Source organism: Musa acuminata, chromosome BXJ2-5 (genome assembly GCF_036884655.1).
Source record: "Musa acuminata AAA Group cultivar baxijiao chromosome BXJ2-5, Cavendish_Baxijiao_AAA, whole genome shotgun sequence".
NCBI lineage: Eukaryota > Viridiplantae > Streptophyta > Magnoliopsida > Zingiberales > Musaceae > Musa > Musa acuminata.
This window is the reverse complement of record NC_088342.1, coordinates 5067224-5082756: the sequence shown is the minus strand read 5'-3', so window position 1 is coordinate 5082756 and position 15533 is coordinate 5067224. Positions and strand designations below refer to the sequence as shown.

Below are 15533 nucleotides of genomic sequence, written 5' to 3'. Positions count from 1 at the left end.
CAACAAGTACAAATGTTCCACTTGCCTTTTGCTTACAATTGTTTTGTTGTTAATGCATCAATAATAGTATTATGTACTTACTTGATTAGTATTATCATACAAGGAAGCAAGAAAACTAAAGAACATCACAGTTGGATCCCACAGCTCTCATGCAAAGATGGGCAGTGGGGAGTGGATAGACTGAAGAGGAAAAGGAACAAAGTGAGTATTCTTAAGTCTCCAAGAACAGTCATCCCATCCCTTTATGCACTGATTCAGCCTACAGAATTGAACACCAATTGGGGCTTTTGAGTGGAGTGGATTTTATCCTTAAAGGTAACCAGAAAACAAAAGTCTCACTCATCCCAAGAGAGATAATTACATCTCTCTCATTTTTGAGATCTTGACTTGCTATGATTTGGAAGAATGAAGTGGCAATGAGACTAATTGACAAAGAAGCATCATTTACTTAACTGTAGATCAGTGGACACAAAGCAGTGGCAGCTGAAGTTGCAATGGTTGAATAGAAAAGAAACAAATGATGCATTCCAGAAGAAACCATGGCATTGGAGATCTAAAAGCTGTAGTTAACCTGCAGCCATAGGGAACCTAATGATTAGGAAAGTTTGACTTGTAAGTTACCTTCATGTGTTCAGCAGCCATCATGTGTGATGTACCCGAAGATAAGAACCAATCATTCTATGAATTAGTTCTTTGCTTCCCAATGTCCTTGTTTTGGGTCATCTTTGGAAAGCAATGTGGAGGAAGAAATCTTTGAATTGGTTCCTTGTATCTTCTCCAGGTGGGCAGTTGGGAGATATTATTTGTAGACCACAGGAGAACAATAGTAGACCACAGTACTGAATGGAAAATTGATGATAACTTGTAAAAGTTGCCATTGCCAACCAAAACCATTAGAGAGAGAGAGAGAGAGAGAGAGAGAGATATGTGGTTCTCACATTTGATATCAGAGTTATTGAGTTCTCCCTTAGAGAAAAATGAATGTAGCTATTTATGGAGAATTTGCATTATGATACATCAATACCTCATGAATAATATTTTAGTATTATATAGTTGATGTCATAACATTATGTGGTCACTTTTCAACATCGCGATACCACAACAATTTTGATGGATCCAAATGAACATTATTATATTTCAAATTTGATACATTATGATATTGATCGTGAGAATAACAATATTGATTAAGTTTCGCAGAAACATACAATACTTCTCATCATTGATATTGATCGTGAGAATAACAATATTAATATATCACTATAAAAGGACTCTTTTGGTATGTTTTTAAAGACCCCTCTTAGTACAGCATAAAGTATAAGTCGAATCCTTCAAACTCAAAACTAACTTAGGTATCGGAGGAGCATTGTCGAAAATATCTTCCGACGTAATTTTGTAGGATTCAATACTATCGAAGTTTTTTTTCTTTTGCAAGGGTTAAATGGTGAATACGAGATTCAAGCTTAGGAATTTATGGTAAACTATCAAAATCTCTCCCAATTAAACTGATTGACACCTTCAAAAAATATATTAAATAAAATTTCAAACCCTCAACCTTTAGTAAGAGGGTGTAGTATATCACAATCATACCAATGTTTAAGGTATCAACATTATAATGCAAAAGAGAGATTTTGGTTAGTTCAAAATTAGTATCCAATTTGAACAATCAAATTCCGAATTAAGTTGATGGATTACATAGGGTTATAGTTTTGACTCTTCTTGATGAATCTAGAAAATGATCCCATGGAAACTAAAACTACGATGGGTCCTACTCAAAATATATTAGAACCATAGTTTTGACTTTGATTAAAGTTGCTCGTAAGAAACTACTCTCATTCATTGGATAAGACTTAGAGAAATCTGTTTGTTTAGTATGTTATTGGATGAGCAAGTAGAAAATTTGATATGAAATATGGAAATTTCAAGAAAAGTAGAATTACTTTTCCACCACAAATATGGAAATTATTCTAATTAAAATAATTTTGGATTGTATATGAAATGAAGAAAATAGACACTTTTATTACTGCTTAATCATTGCATTCAAAAGAGAGCAGTCTACAGAGGGAAAGGAATGCGTGGCCAAGTTCTTGATTTCCTTTGAGATTCGCACCCGCAGATGCAACTAGTGGACTCCCTTTGCATGCAGCAACGAACAGGAAGTGGGGGCAGGAGGAAGGAGATGATGTCTCCCAGCTTCTTGTGGTGGGGCTGGCACAGCTTTATCCCTGCAGAATCCAAGCACGTGGTTGCAGCGAAACAACAGAGGAGAGGTCTGCGCTTGTGGGAGCAAGCATCGCCGTCCCACAGGTCGAGCGACGACAGTGGTGGAAGCCAGTGCTCGATCGGTGTTCACTGCAGCAGCTCCGCAAAGCTGTCATGCTCTCGCTGCTACTACCTCTTCAAAGAGGTCTCCTTCCGATGTCTCCACGTATACATGTAGGAACAGATATAACCTGTCAGACTCGCGTTTGGATCGTGTCTTCTTGTATCAGCAGCGCTCGCACGGGTCACTGCGGCCAAGGAAGCTTCTTGCAGCCGTCGGTCGACTCGCCCGTCACCGGGCTGCGCCGCCCCGGGTAGCGATTCTTCAGCTGGCTGCCACGTGGTTGCTCGGTCCACGAAGCGTCTGACGTGAGGCTTTAAGATTCGTGACGGTGGCCGTCTACAGACTCGAGTCATCCACGAGGGAAAGGGCAAAAAAGAAATCGGAAGAGAACGCCATCGTACGCTTTAAGATTCACGAAGAAGGCGTTGAGTTTCTTGCTGGAAACGTGACCCACATGGAGGAGGATTGCCGTTGAAAAAGGCCATCGTAAGCGTCAAGTCGCAAAGGATGCGCTAATATTTGTGTCGGGATGATCACGTTTGTCGGAAGTTAATTGACTGAGAAGTCCAAAAGTTTACTAGAGAAGCTAGTTAGAACTTACCAAGAAGATCATTATGAAGTCTAAGAGTTTACCAAGAGTCCGTTGGAATATTACCGAGAGATCATTGAAAATTCGTCGGAAGATCGTTGGAAGCTCGCCGGAAAGAAATATAGATTTACGGACTTATTTAGCTTAGTAAATGTCTTAAAATTCGTAGTTAGCATATAATTGGGTTGAAATTGGGCCAACTCAATTATGAAATAATTGGGTCAAGTTTGAGCTGTGTTGGGCTAAGTGAAAAGGTCCAAACAATGACCCAACAAGTAAAATCGATATGATAGAGTCTCCGAAACTATGTAAGATGATAGAATCACCAATCTAGATAGTGGTACCACCCAGACTTAATCTTTGAGACCGTTAGACGATGATATCACTAGTCTGAATAATGGTACCACCCAGTGTCAGGCTGCATTATCCATTGGAGTAGCGATAGCACAAACTTGGGTACATGAGATGGAAATTATCCGCGAAGGAGAAAACATAAAAAAGAAATGGTGGATCGAAAGCAGCGAATATTTCTTTTTTATAATATTCTTCTGTTAAAGGGAAAAAGATCGCCAAAAAGGTAAGGGGGAATCGAAAATATCAAGCTGATCGGTCCACGTGTAACCCCGACGACAGCGATCTGGCATTGGATTTGCACTTTTCCGCACCCAATCCATCCCCCTCCCCAAATCTAAAACAAATATCTCCACCCACCCACCGCCGCAACCACCACCGCCTCTTGCTCTTCCCAATTCCGGTCAAAGCCCTAATCTAGCCGGACCTCGACTCTGTTCCTCACATGGGCGAAGCGGCCAGCGACGCCGACTACGACCGCATCTCCGCTGTCGCCGGAGACGGAGGCGACGACGGCAGCGTCCTCGAGTGGGAGCTCGGCCTCCCCAGCGGCGACGACCTCGTCCCGCTCTCGCAGTCGCTGATCCCCCCGGAGCTCGCCTCGGCCTTCCGGATCAACCCCGAGCCCGCCCGGACCCTTCTCGACGTCCACCGCGCCTCCCAGCACACTATCTCGAACCTCCGCCGCATCACCCCCTCCCCCGCCGCCGCCGCGGCTCTCAGATCCTTCCACCCCTTCCCCTTCCCCGCGGGCGACGACGACGACCCCATGGCCTTCGAGGCCGACGAGCCCTCGCACAAGACCCGACGTGTGGACTCCGCCGCCGCCGCCGCCGAGGAGGCCGAGTCCTCCGCCCCTGCGCCTGAGAATTCCAACGATGACCACTCCGCGCGGACGCTCAAGCGACCGCGGCTCGTCTGGACGCCGCAGCTCCACAAGCGGTTCGTCGACGTGGTCGCCCATCTCGGCATCAAGAACGCCGTGCCCAAGACCATCATGCAGCTGATGAACGTGGAGGGGCTGTCGAGGGAGAACGTGGCGAGCCACCTCCAAAAGTACAGGCTCTACCTGAAGCGAATGCAGGGGCTGTCGAACGAGGGGCCGTCGTCGTCCGACCACCTCTTCGCCTCAACGCCGGTGCCGCAGAGCCTGCGGGAGCAGCAGCTGCCGGTGCCCATGCCCTATGCCGTTCCGACGATGATACCGATGCCGGCCTACGGCATGCCTCATCCCCACAACGGCCATGGGAGCCCGATGGGGATGGTGCCGGTCAACAACCACCAGGTGGGCGGGGCTTTCTACGGCTTTGAGGCACATCATTATCCATACGGAGCTTTCGGGGAGCGTCACAAGGATTGGTGAGGTCGACTCGATTGTTTCATATGCTAATGTTGGACAATAAACGACTATAATTTCCCAAAAGGAATATGGCTTCAGATTACTAATCCTACATCATCATTCTTAATGCTGCTGCTGCTGCTGATGCTTCATCTGATCTGCACTCTGTTCATTGTTGTGAATTAGGAAGCATTTTGGGTGCTTGTGTAGGCTTTACTATTAAGATTTAGGCAATGAAATTTTGGATGATTTAGAAGGGTGATTGATTCCAGGGTGGCTGCTATGTATCAGCAACTTGGTGCCTGAACTCGAATTGAAATCCACAGTTTAAAGTGTCTAAACATCCAATCATGCATCATGTATTTGCTATATCATGTTTAATAATTATCCTGCAGTTATCATCTGTCGTCAGATATACTTTCATGATTATATAAGGATAATAAATGTTGCACTAGGAGTTTATATAGGCAATGATAATGATTAAAAGTTAGAGATCCTAATCCAACATTCAAATGGCGACAACCTTGAAGACTAGAATCTCTCTCTGTTTGTGGTCTCTTGGTACTCAATCAAAGCTATATTCTTTCTCCCTTTTGTATCTAATATTGGATAGAGATATCCTCGATACTTGATCTATTCCTTTTTGTACGTTTTTCACTGAAACTTGGAAGTTTGTCCTCTGATTTTGGAATTTAAGATTCATAATGCTTCGGTAATGTATCATTTAATCATTCAAGCAAGAGCACCCTAAGTTTTAGCTCATAAAAAGTATCAGGAATCACTCCACCACACAGTTCAAGAGATCATAAAAAATTGTACTCTTTGCACAATGGTATTATGCGTGCTTTAACGAGAAGCATTCCATGATCAGTTAAAAGTTGGCAACAAGTCATTTGTTGTGTTATCTCCATATAAAGTATAAACCTTGACCTTTTACTTGGATGCAAACCGACAAGTTGTAAGCTACATGAAATTTCTTTCTATCATCGAGTTATGCCCTATCACTAATCAAGTTTCAGTTGGTAGTTTCTGACAAGGTTTTGGTCTCTCTCTGCTCTTACTAATAGTTCTAATTGACTATTTTATTGTCAGCATCATTTTGGAAGTGTTGATTGAGTGCATCCAGCAAATATCATCGTCGTCCTCCATAATGGAAACAGTGTTCCAAAAGGGTTCTTCCTTTCTTCTGCCAACTCTTGTCGCACTGATGATGTGTGGCTAGACAATGCTAGGAAGTGTGGTGATCAGAACAATTAGCAAAAGATTAGCGAGAGAGAGAGAGAGAGAGAGAGTAAGGATCGTTTCAGTCGGGTATATTGGCTACCCAAATTTATTTTCTTCGGCGATTTGGCCTCCTGAAACGACCAGTTCGGATCTCCACATCCACCGGATCTGTGATCGTATACCATAAGCTTCTCTCACCACCTGGCACTTAAATCTTCTGTATCTTTGCATGATATCGCATGGGAGGAGCAATTTTCTTTCTGAAAGGAGGGATGGAGGCGATACGGAGACGACAACATCTCCCCGGTGGACTACATCTGTTTGTCTCACTCTAAACTCATTCAGGACTCGGTGGTTCCAAAGGGAAGTCCATTGGTTTGGAGGCAGTAAACAGGTTCAACGTTACGGAGCAAGCAAACAACAGACGAAGTGGTCGTCTGGGTTTTCTAGTTGGGGGGGAAGAAAACAAATTTACAAGGTTCAATTGATTTAACATCTTTACAAAACAAATTAACAGCAGCTAAATATAATGATCCATTCGATGGTTGTATATTTTATTTAACATGTCTCCTATGTAAACAGAAAAGCAAGCAAAAAAAGAAAGGCATACCGAAAGCACACAGCATCCAGGACTAACAGCTGCGTGCTCCCATTTGACCACGCTCATGAACAAAAACAGCTGCTACTTTTGTCAAAATCAAAATTCAAACTCTCCAGTCGCCTGCAAAGCAAATTAGAAGTTGCCCACATGAGTTCGTAATCCTATCCAGCAGCCCTATGAAAAGCATTGATATCATGTCTTGCATAGTGGATAACGAAAATACACAAAAGGATTTTAAAAAATAAAATAAAATAATTGCATAATTACAAGATCAAACTGGGTCTCATTCAAGTACTCACAGTTTGTGCAAGTAATACAACTTAGAAATCTTCAAGTCTTAAAATCACCAGTCGACACTAGTAATACCTTCAATTTTGCCAGGTTACTTCACCAAGCACATAGCATTTGTAAGTTATCATTTGACTGTCAGTATACGGTATTGTCTTTTGGCACATCATTCTCGAAACATCAAACTACATTTTTAGCTAAAGTGATGCCAAATCTATAAAGCTATAGAAATATTTCCATATCTTCTGATAATCTTTGACTAAAATGTTCCTTCCAAGATCACAGATTTGCTCTTTTGGATCACTACAATCAGACTAATATTTATCCAATATAATATTTATGTTAACTACATTTGGTGCCCAAAAACTTGAAAAGAATGTCATGCCTATGCTTGAAAAGCAAGATTTTTCCCATAGTGCTTCAATCTGTAGATAAGAATCATTTCTGTATGATAACCTTCTTACCAGCGCAACTAGGTTCTATCATATGGGAAATGCCAAACCTAATACCTTCTGTTGGCAAAACCTGCCTGGACCATAGAGAAGAGAAGCCAGACATCACATCCAAAACATGATATGCAATTTTCAAACACCCCTTGAAACCAAGCAATCTCTCAGCAAACTTTTATCAAGAAGAAAACCAAAATCGTAACATTGATCAGGCAAAATAGGAGGCTTAGCCTCTCTTGGGCCTAAAGAAAAAACAAAGAACAACAACTATCATGACAACAAAAGTACAGGATTTCCATGGCAGCGTTTAACCTGCCAAGTTGCAGGGATATAACAAGATCGTAAGCATTTTGAACAGTTTGAAACACTAAGATATGTATGAACAGTAATCCGAGGACACTACAACTGACCTACTCGATAAAAGGGAAGACATTCAACAATAAAAGGATCATTAACACCTAGACCATTACATCTACGTAGGGGACATTTCAATCACAAGCATTTTACTTACCTAGAAACCATACTCAGTTGAATAATGTATACAATAAACTATATATTACGCAAAAAAAAATCACGATGGATATCCAACTTTCATCAGTTTGATACCATGCAATAATACCTTATTAAAAAGAAAATCCCTGTTGTTGAGATGCATTATTCCATCCTTGAGGTTGCACTTCCATCTGCTCTTCGTCCGGGTCACCTATACCAACACCACAATCAAGTGAAATAGGATGAAATTCAATTCCTATTCACTTTTCCTGTGAAAAGGAAACCATTTACAGCTATTACCTTGTCAAATAGAGCTAGAACCAAATGTTGAGTATTTGTCTCCACCTCCTCTTGGTCAAGGTCATCCAACTCATCATCATCTTCATTAAGAGAAGGCTCGTCATCATCTGTACTAGGTTTTGGTGTACCAACAGGAGTAACACCTCGTACTTCAACTGAAGAAATGAAACAAAGACAACTCAGCTTTGGGAAGAAAACTGAAGTTAATCCATGTCTCAAGATGCTCCACATTTGACACTATGAGTTTACCATGCTCTCCAGGAGTATTGTAGTCTTCGCTGGGAACTTCCTGGAGATGAAACATCTTCAAAAGAAAAGCCCAACAAGAAGTAAATAAAAGGAGAAGGAAAGTGCATAAATTGATATATAACTCATCTGAAGTGTATTAATTACATCATCATAGTCATCATGTGTCCCATCAACCTGAGGAATCAATTTAGCTGGTTTTGCATCTTTATTGGAAAGGAACTTCGAAGTTGCAGTTCCTTGGCCATCCATAATTGATGACTTCTGGAATTGGCTTAAAACATTCTGAAACCATAGAAAAGAAAGATCAGAGACTTAAACGCTAGCAGCAGAACAATTAGAAAGGAAGTAGATAGCTTATACTCCCATTTAAATCCAATCGATAAATAAAACCAGAATTACCTAATAGCATCAATTAAAGGGCAAGCAGGTCCCTATGCACATGAAACAGACTGACACCTTATTGTTTGATTGCCACAATCTGTAACTTTTTCTATCACTTTCAGAGTGCGCATTAGCATAATACACATTATCATATACCTAAATGAACATTAACAGACAATGAGACAGAAAGGGCACAATCTGTCCTTAAATCTATTATCATTGAGGCATGAAAGAGAACGGAAAGCAGTGTCCCATCCTCTTACATGTTTGCTAAACTCAAAATTGTCTTTTTATGGCCATAACAATGCAATATTATCATTAATAATAAAGTTCAACAAGATTAGATGAAAATTCAACAACCAACAATGAATCAGACATACCCACCGACAAAACCTTTCATCAAAGATGCCAATCCCAATTTGGACTCCAAAGCTAAAAAATTGAGCATGTCTGATAAAAGGCAATTTATCCATCTACAACAAGTTAAATTACAGAGTAATAATCACAGTGGTCGAAAGAGAACGTGATATGTCCCGTGTTGTATGTAGCCTACTCTGATGACAAACATATGGTATGTCTCATTTCACGCTCGAAATATGGTTAAAGCACATGGCAAGCAACCATGTATATCACTGGTACCTTCTGACATCATGCTCATGACCAATATTTGTGAGAGACATCACACTAACAAAGTTTGTTTCACACACATGGATATGCAAAGTGGCAGTCAAATACCGAAAGAATCATAGCAATGAGTAATTGACCTGCATGACCAAAGAATGGTCATGGTCCATCTACTAGGAAGATACTTATAACCTATTACATAGCACATCAACCAATTAAGATTACATTGGTTTGTGACATAAATTTGCAGAAACATTAACACAATAGCATGTTAGAACCTGAATCAATTTGTAAGTAACATCAACTTGTAATCAGTGGTATTAGAAGTAATTATAGTTTTTCAATGCAACAACCTGTGTTAGAGAAAATTCCATCATCACATCTCCACTTCCATCTTGTTGTGGTATATAACCTCCAGAACTAAAGTGAGAATTATAGTCATCCCTTTTACGTTTCCCAGCAGGATTCATGAAAAAGTCCTGCAACAAGAAACAAACAATAGAAGAATAAGCGCTTACAAGTTACAACACCAGAAGGTGAGTTCAAAACTACAGTAGCACAAAGACAATGGTTGACTCATCAATAGACAATTAGTTAATGAGTATCCCTCCATTCAATAAATTTTAAGAGTAATTTAAAAAAAAATCTCTTTAGAGTATCATCATATAATCCCTAAAATAAGCAATGAAAATGATATGTTCAAAGAACAAAAATACCTGAGTCGTGGGTTGATGAGAAGATCCTCTACCAGCCTCTTCACGCCCATCAACATAAGCTGAATTGAATGTGCAACAGCAAAGTTGACCACTTACTCCAATTATGTACTCGATGAAATATCAGCAGGCTAATATAATTACCACACAGACCATGTTTGATATTGAAAAATCCTTTATACATACCGACATTAACATCAACTCCAAGAGGTCTTTGGTTCATCCAAGGAGAAGGTGGTTGCTGTGCAATGAAGTATTTGCATAGCAGTAAAATGTCATTTCACATACAATTTACGCTCATAACCAGAGCAACTTATGGCACTAAGCAAACAAATGAAGATATATGGTATGGAAAACAGACTAAAAATACTCATATATCTAAGACATTGCCATACCATATACGGACTAGGCCTTCCGGCTTTCAAATCTATGTTATTTCGGATGTCAGAAATTGGAGATGGCGCATAATCGGAGGGTCCTGTGGGTATGTTGTACATCGACGGATCAGTAGTTCCAGGCAGAGGAGTCTGGATTGGGGTTTGCAAGGGAGTCTGCAAGAATACCCAAATATTCACAAAAAACTAACGCAGCCTATCGAATTGACCAAAAAGAAAAAGGGCGGTGAGCGCACCGGAGGAAAAAGCATCTCCGCGGTAGGGGTCTCATACTCCTCGGTCGGACCCTCGTACGGAACATTCAGATCGCGCACCGGAGTCGGGGCTGCAATCTTCGGGAGGGACGACCTCTCAATGCTATCACCGATGGCGCCACACTGCTTCATCTTCATCTCCCATAACTAGATTCGCGAACCACAATAAGTCCGTAGTACGGAACTACCCTGATGAAACCCTAGAAACATCGAGAAATCTTATAGGGAAATGACGGCCCCGTCACCATAGAAAGAAGAAATTACCGCCTGGAGCTCGTTAAGCACGCCCTCCCCGACGCCGTAGTTGATGAACTCCTCTCGGACCTTGTTGATGACATCGTCCACAACATGGATATAGACCGAGGGGACGTTGGTCGCCATTCCCGGCGATCGATCGCTCTCGGCAACGGCGCAAGAATCCCTGGAAGGAATGAATGAGCGGCGGGAACGGGGGCTACGAGGACTCGCGGAATAGGGTTTGGGGGCGTTCTTCGGAGCTCGGCGAGCACCGATGGAGAGGGATGGCAAGGACGGGGGATCGCGGACGGGGGAGCCCGGGAGTTAAGCGCAGAATATAAATAGGTTTGCATCCGTAAAGAAGCCCGGGCCCACGCGTCGAGTATCTCAGGCCCATTGGGGGATATGGGTTCTTTGGAGAGACGCGATGCGATCGCCTCCGTTAATATCCACCCGATTTATTAGTGAAATGGGTCGGATCGAGACTTCACATAGAAGCAGACCCGACCCCCCCTCCAGTTAACATTTACCCGATCCGACTGTGTAACGGATCGGATCAGGATTACGCTGCTAGGTCAGGTCGGATCAAATTCAATCGAGTTGAGTGACGGACTCAACCAGAATGGGTCATATAATTAAGGATCCAATTAAATTGAATACATCATCATCCTCCAAATCATGGACTTGTTCCTGCTAAGCACCCATTTGGAATTCGTCAACTGTGTGAATTCAATCCGATAGCACGCAAGAGAAAGAATAATTGAAGTCAGAATAAGAAGGATTCCACTTAGACCAGCGTACATATGGGTGGGAACGGATCAAATAGGGATATGGACATCGGAATAATTCCGTCCTTTTAACTTGAATGTTGATGTGGTAGCATAAACGACCAATTCTGAGCTCATCGAATGTTTGTTTAAATGGATATAAATATCAAATCAGATGTAAAGTCCACATGAATGTCAATGTTTGCATATCCAAAGAATGAATGTTTCATCTCACCTTGAATCCCAATTAGAAGTTGCATCATCACAATCCAATACCTGCTGGCTGGGTTGAGATGAATCAGAGGCTATTACTTTCTCTATGATGGAGTGGGCGAGCTCTTTATTAAGTGGTGGTGGACATCGTGTATCAGAGATTTCTAAGTGAGTAGTAAATAATAGCTTACTTTGCAGATGTGGTTCCACGAAAGGAAGAAAGTTTCGATGCTTGCTGATGACCAATGCATCAAACATTCTCCACTACCATGACTTTGGTTAAAGCATTCCTGACTACAGCCATGAAACTTGTCATCCTGGTTATGCTGATTCCATTGGCTTTGCAAGATGTGACCTTTATTCTCCAAGCATTTAGGTCTCAGATGTGACAGAGAACTGGCTTTGCCGAAAGATGGATTAGTTGAGACATCAGCAAAGCTATATATCCCTTGGCAAGACATGTGGGCAGCTGCATGCCGGAAAAAAGTGAAGGCTGCCCACCGAAATCTTAGTTTGAGTTAGGCAAGATGTCATCAAAGTTCAAGTGATTTGACCAGATCCATCGAGTTTTAGGGATGACAAACTGGCTGGGATTTGGTGGCAAAGTCAAAGTAAGGTTTGGTTCCAGTGTCACAGTTCTTGAAAGTGATGTGTCTCTGCAGCATTTTATTATCACAAGAACAAGACAAGAAGACTGGATCTTGTTTGTTTTCCTTTATTATTATTGTTCTTGTTTTGTCTCTCCTGGTTTTTTTCTATCAGGAAAGGAGATGAAGGTTGTAGTGCTATCCTTTTCCCTATGCTGAACACATCAAAGGAACTCTATTATAATAATACTTCATCCAGAAATGCTTCCAAGAATTCTTATGTGTAACAAATCAACAAAGAACAAGGAAATCATGAATCTATCAGAAAGGAAGATGAGACTAGTTGTGTAGCTATCTCCTTCCCTGTGATAAGCATACGACATCATACTTCCCAAACTCTTGTGTGCATGAATGCAGATCACTCCCACCGTCTTGAACTTGAATTCAGGAACGTTGTAATGTATTCAAGAACAAGAGTTGCCGAAGAATGCAATCAAACGAATCGAGAGTAGTTGTCTTTGATCCTAGCTGTAATCTTCAGCTCGGAGGCGATTTAGAACCTGAGAGACTCGGGTCCCCGTTCCTCGTACCAGCACATGCAGCTCAACCCGACGAGAACCTCGACGATGGCGGTTTCGGTTTTCTCCCTGTCGGAGAAGTGCAGCGTCTGCGGAATCAGCACCCGCGGCCTGGTGTGGAACCGCTGCTGCCGCTCCATGTTGCGCTCCTCCTGCCACCGTAGCGTGTCGTGTGCCACCGGCCCTAGCCAGGCGAGGATGGCGCTAATCGCCTCCTTCCACCCCTCAGCCAGCGACGCGTCCGTCGTCCCACCCTCCCGCCTCCAGCACTCCCCCAGCTTCGCCCTCACCGTCCCCCGCATCCCCAATGGCATCATCTGGTACATCTCCTCCCTCGCGACAGCCGCGGCTTCTTCCTTCGCCTCCTCCTCCTCCTGCGCTCCGTGTCCCTCGATTGACTTTATCGTCAGCAACTTCTCCGCCAGCACGATCACGCTGGCGTATCGCAGAGCCAGTCCAGATCCCCCGACGGTGTTTGGAGCAGCTTCCAGTACTTTACCCAAGCTCTCGAATGGCTTGTCGAGCGCTCCCTTGTTCATGAATATTGGAGCTGAATTCCTCAGGGAAGTTACACCCTTCGCCGCCAGTCTTTCCAGCGGCCCGGACGAGTACTTGCCCGGGTAATCTAGGTTGCTCTGGAGCATCAGGACCCTGTGGTTTCTGTCGCGGCCGACGGGGAAACCCAGGACGCAGGGGCCGAAAACTACGCAGATCCTGGCGAAGACGGTGATCACGGCGCGGAACATAAGATCGACCGCCTTGTCGTAGGTCTTGCTCCAGAGGGACTCGTCCTTGAGCCGCCGAACCTTTTGGCGCTGCGACCGGAGATCGAACTGGACGGGGTGGGTGGCGGGGGTTACACCCGGGTTCTGCACCGGGATCGGCCCACTATGCCGCCGCCACTGCTGCTGTATCCGCCGCTCCGAGGCCTCCAGCTCGTTCAGACTCTGCATCTCCGCGTACAGCCGCGAGGTCGCCGCGACGTACCTCTCCATCCTCTTAATCCACTTCTCGACACTCTTCACGTTCGCGCCGAGCCCGAAGCGCTCCTGGTCGGCAGCCCTGCCGTCGCGGAGAAATAAGCAGATCCCGCCGGCCTTGAGGTCAGCGTATAACCGATCGAAGCCCCGGAGGAGTGGATCGGAGCACTTGTGGCCGAATCGGGCGACCGCAGAAGCAGCCCTGTCGAGTTCGTCGACCAGCTCGGCGCAGGCGAGACGGAGGAGGAAGGCCTGGTCTTTGGAAGTCAGGTAGGTCACGCCCTGGGACCGCATGTCGGTGCGAAGCCGGCGGACCTCGTCGTCGTCGAGGGAGCGATATAGGGAGATGAGGCGTGCCATGGCGGCCGCCGCCTCAAAGGCAAGGATCCCGACGACAGGCCGCTCCCGGTCGATGCTGCCCACTCGGGTCCGGAGATCGGCGAGCACCTTCGGAAGAACGCCCATGCAGGCAGCAGATTACGTCACAGAGAAGGGAACGAAGTCACAGGCTCTGTTCTTCCTCCACTCCTGGATTACTGCTTCCCTGAAGCTTGGAATTGGGTTCTCTTGTGGCTCCTACGTGGGAATTGCTGGGATATATGGGGGAGGAGGGAACGAGGGGATGCCTACCTCCATTTCCGAGAGCCTTCTCGGTGGGCACACGCGGTTGCGCGCCTTCAGACGTAACAGCAGCGAAGGCAACGCACGAAGGATTAAAGATATCGGTGACGTCGGTAGTGGGGACGGACAGAAATAGAGGAAGTCGGCGTCCCCTGCGTTTACCGCCACGCTGGCTGTGTTCCGCATATCCACCACCTCTGTTAAAATCTCGCCCACACCTGCCACCTGTCTGATGGTTGGTTGAAGATTAAACCCTACCATTTCCTCCGATTATAAGGCAGGTATATTTCGGGTACCTACGAAACGGGCAGAAAATAGATTGCATTCTTTGATTTGGCTGATCGTTTGCTCGGTCGCCGGAGCCCACAATTATGGCCTCAGTATTGGGGGGTTCAAGGTGGGCCATCCCTGAGTTCCAATGGCCCCACAGCGGTGAACCAAGTCCACGCAATCGAGGAACCCAATCCCAAACTTGATTAACGAAGGGGATGGTGCTATAAGAGTATGAATGCGATCGTTACCCACGAAAACATGAATGTTAACTCCGCGTTCTCGAGGATTTGCAGTCAATGGTCGTAGCTTTTTTTCTCCGTCCACACAGCTGAAAAGGTTAAGGCAGTTCTGTGATCGCTAATGCAGTCAAGGGGTTAGCTTTCAGCTGAGTGATAGCATTTTGTCCAATCCAGTGAGCTCGGGAAGAAGTTGCTGCCATCAATTTTCAACGTGCGTAAGCCGTCGGCATCGTCTACGCGTGTCGATCGGCGTCGGATCAGCCAGAAACAGCGGTATGCTTGCCAACCCCGCTGTTGTTTTTGTGTTCGCTGACTGTACACGTTGTGTGCCCGTTAACTATTTGTTGTTTTGTGTCTGTGGAATGCAAGGTGTGGCCGAAGGCGAACATTGTTTTGTCAAGCGACGTGGCTTTTGCAGGTCAGTTTCTGGCTAATTTCTCGGATATATGGAAACAATTTCCGTACA

General features: G+C 44.3%; 3 protein-coding genes across 4 annotated transcripts; 1 reads left to right on the top strand and 2 right to left on the bottom strand.

Moving 5' to 3' along the window:
• The first annotated feature begins 3594 nt into the window (after positions 1-3594).
• Positions 3595-4714, top strand: LOC103984147 (transcription factor PCL1-like). Its single transcript, XM_009401588.3, has one exon. It carries the CDS (start codon positions 3709-3711, stop codon positions 4624-4626), a length of 918 nt encoding a protein of 305 aa, XP_009399863.2. The 5' UTR covers positions 3595-3708; the 3' UTR covers positions 4627-4714.
• A 1562-nt stretch (positions 4715-6276) lies between these two features.
• LOC103984146 (uncharacterized) lies at positions 6277-11119 on the bottom strand. Of its 2 annotated transcripts, none has more exons than XM_009401586.3 (11): positions 10837-11119; positions 10555-10719; positions 10319-10474; positions 10110-10164; positions 9927-9985; positions 9564-9689; positions 8350-8487; positions 8206-8260; positions 7957-8111; positions 7784-7867; positions 6277-6547 (listed from the first exon to the last, which is right to left on the bottom strand). In XM_009401586.3, exons 1-11 carry the CDS (start codon positions 10951-10953, stop codon positions 6524-6526), a joined length of 1134 nt encoding a protein of 377 aa, XP_009399861.2. In that variant the 5' UTR covers positions 10954-11119; the 3' UTR covers positions 6277-6523. The 2 variants fall into 2 exon arrangements, with proteins under 2 accessions (XP_009399861.2, XP_009399862.2); XM_009401587.3 differs by having other exon boundaries at positions 8206-8245; positions 10837-11096.
• A 1511-nt stretch (positions 11120-12630) lies between these two features.
• LOC103984145 (protein PSK SIMULATOR 1) lies at positions 12631-14603 on the bottom strand. The gene has a single exon (XM_009401585.3). It carries the CDS (start codon positions 14397-14399, stop codon positions 12930-12932), a length of 1470 nt encoding a protein of 489 aa, XP_009399860.2. The 5' UTR covers positions 14400-14603; the 3' UTR covers positions 12631-12929.
• Positions 14604-15533: the final 930 nt, after the last annotated feature.